Here is a 2,500-nt window from a genome sequence, read left to right as displayed (position 1 = left end):
ACCTCTGACCAATCACATTTGTCCATATAGAAATAAGCCCCTCGCCATGCACTGTGGATAGGTTGCGCTTGTAAAGACAGTACACACACAGAGTAGAGACAGAGCACAGCATCCAGAACTCTGAGGAGAAACAGAAAGATGATGTGTCATTGGGACACATATCCATAGTTTTCCGTCGTTTTTTTGGGATATTTAAGTTCCGACCCAAAGAATACGCTCTATAGCCTGCTTATCTATTGTTTTTAAGATCAATAAACACATAATATTTGACCGGAATCCCTCCCATTTGTCCGGGCAATTGAAATCTCCCAGGAGATATTGACCGGCACCAATTATTTATAACTGAAACTCTGATTGTTGCACATAATTATTGCAGGGCCAAGTGACAAACCTGTTTTCAATCCAGTGTAGGACAGGGTCCCATTCATTACGCTGTAGATCCACCAAACCGGAGGGCTCATCTACTCTGAAACTTAAGGGCAAAGAGAAACTTTCAAAAACAGCAACTTTTTGATTTTTTTTTTTTTCTCCTTTCTTCATCAAGGTTCAGTTTTGTGGTTCACTGCTAGCTTTAATTTCGTTTCTGTTATTTTGTTGTTTATCATTAGGTTTAGTATTGTCATATTGTATTGTGTACAGTCAACCGTTGGATTTTTATTGTATATTTCCACATTTTCCATAGATTGCCATTTTCTTCAATTAAAAAAAAAAAGAAAAAGAAAATTTCTTCATTATTATTTTTGCACATTAGCACCCGGTCCTCCAGGTTGGGGGTTGGGCGTGAGGTTAAACACCTCACCCCGTAAAAAAAAAGCATGTTACGGAAACGACGAGAAGAAGCCATTCTGGTAAGGAGCAAATGGTGGGGGCTCGTCGCCCAATGTTCCAAAATGTTCTTTATTTTTTTATGTAAGCTGTTGGCAACACTGCAATTTCCCTTCTGGGATGAATAAAGCATCCATCCAGCCTCGGCACCAAAACTGCACTGGCCACGGCTTTAGTGTTGCTACACTATTAAATATGGATGACGTAAGCTTGAGGAACCATCTCTGCTGAATGACGAAAGACAGAATTTACCAGACAGTATCGGTCTCAAGGAACTTAAGAGCTGCGCTGATCATTTGGTGCTTGTCCCGCTGCGTTGGATTGTCCAGAACCGTGTTACACAGAGTAGTCTGAAAAACAGAAGAAGAAAGACAAATGTTAGGCAAGCTCTGCCTCTCTCAAACATTTAAGCACACAGGGTCAAAGGTCGTACCAGATGCATGGTGTAGAACTTGAGCGTGGCCCTCTGGGAGTCCCATTCGGTCGCCACGGCAACAGCCAGAGCTTCGTTGGGCACCGCGAACAGCTTCCCACCTGGTGTTTTCAGTTTCCTCTTGTCCAGGTTGATCTCATACAAGCCACCTAGACGCAAAACAAAACAGTGCGCCACGGGTAAACACGTGTCACCGTGTGTGGATCCTCATCCTAAAACATACGGGACCAACGACCAAAACAAACAAAACCTTCTCCTTGGGCGATGCTCACATCTTCATAGAATTTCCGTCTCTCTGTTGACAAATAGAAAAAGTAAATAAACACGATCAGCTCAACAGTTAGTCCATACGAATAGTGCGTAGCAGCAACGCTCTTACCAGCTGTGGCGGTGGAGTGCGCGCTTTTGAACACATGTTGATGTGATCGGGCCCCTGGAAGGTGCCTTTGGAGTCTGACGAGGCTTCTCAACATCACTGCACTCCCACTGGGCTGAGTCCGGCTATAATAATGATAACAACGCTCCTTGCTCCGCTACCGGTGGACGCTTTGTGCTTGCCGGGCTGAGAAACGCACGAGGGGTTCATTTAGGAAACCTTTTCCAAAACGCCGACCACACAAAAGCCGTTTAATCGCGCCCAGACATCATACCTCCAGCCTCCCACGGCGTGCGGCGTTCAAACAGCTGCGTGTGTGACCTTCCTGGTCACGTTTGGAGCACAAATCACAACTACGCTGGGAAATGCAGTCCCCGGGGCGCATCTATTGCACGTTGCATTCCTTGAAAAAGACTACACCAGCAAATACCCCACAATGCATCGGGCAGCAAGAGCCAATCAGCGTTGAGCTGTTAGTCGTGTGAAATGTGTCGGCCAATCAGAGCGGCCGATCCTGCGCTGTCCATGGCGGTGCGTCGAAGTCCACTAGTTTTCTGGGAGGTTGGTTGGTACCTAGTTGTATGAACTGCGGGGGGAAAACAGGGAGGATTTCCTCAGAAAGTTCTGCCAAACCGAATCGTCTGGACTCTCCCCGGGACCGCACTCGGACGGCCGCTGACCACGGTCAGCGTGAAGCCCGCCACCCGAAAACCATGCCCGTCCCTGCCAGATACCCCAGCAGCAGCAGTGGCAGCAGCAGCAGCTCCCCCGCCTCGGCCTTCCCGTCCTCGGTCTCGCTTATCCCGCCGCCGCCGATCAACACCCACCAGCCCGGCGTGGTCACCTCGCTCCTGTACAGCGGGTCG

General features: G+C 48.1%; 2 protein-coding genes across 2 annotated transcripts in view; one reads left to right on the top strand and one right to left on the bottom strand.

Moving 5' to 3' along the window:
• Window positions 1-1,961, bottom strand: part of atpaf2 (ATP synthase mitochondrial F1 complex assembly factor 2) — a 5,232-nt gene extending 3,271 nt beyond the window's left edge. Inside the window, exons 1-6 of the mRNA XM_080020982.1 lie at window positions 1,909-1,961; window positions 1,638-1,820; window positions 1,509-1,553; window positions 1,259-1,407; window positions 1,078-1,175; window positions 392-472 (exon numbers count right to left, since the gene is read on the bottom strand). Of these exons, the coding sequence (XP_079877108.1) occupies window positions 392-472; window positions 1,078-1,175; window positions 1,259-1,407; window positions 1,509-1,553; window positions 1,638-1,731 (467 nt within the window). The 5' untranslated portion in view covers window positions 1,732-1,820; window positions 1,909-1,961. The remainder of the gene's footprint in view (window positions 1-391; window positions 473-1,077; window positions 1,176-1,258; window positions 1,408-1,508; window positions 1,554-1,637; window positions 1,821-1,908) is intronic.
• A 247-nt stretch (window positions 1,962-2,208) lies between these two features.
• LOC307245816 (glucose-induced degradation protein 4 homolog) overlaps window positions 2,209-2,500 on the top strand; it is a 5,545-nt gene continuing 5,253 nt past the window's right edge. The window contains exon 1 of the mRNA XM_080021501.1: window positions 2,209-2,500. This exon is cut by the window's right edge and continues 60 nt beyond it. Coding sequence (XP_079877627.1) covers window positions 2,216-2,500 — 285 coding nt within the window. The 5' untranslated portion in view covers window positions 2,209-2,215.

The sequence above is a fragment of the Zeus faber genome (assembly GCF_960531495.2).
Source record: "Zeus faber genome assembly, chromosome: 20".
NCBI lineage: Eukaryota > Metazoa > Chordata > Actinopteri > Zeiformes > Zeidae > Zeus > Zeus faber.
Note: the sequence above shows the minus strand (reverse complement) of the source record. Positions and strands in the feature narration are given on the sequence as shown.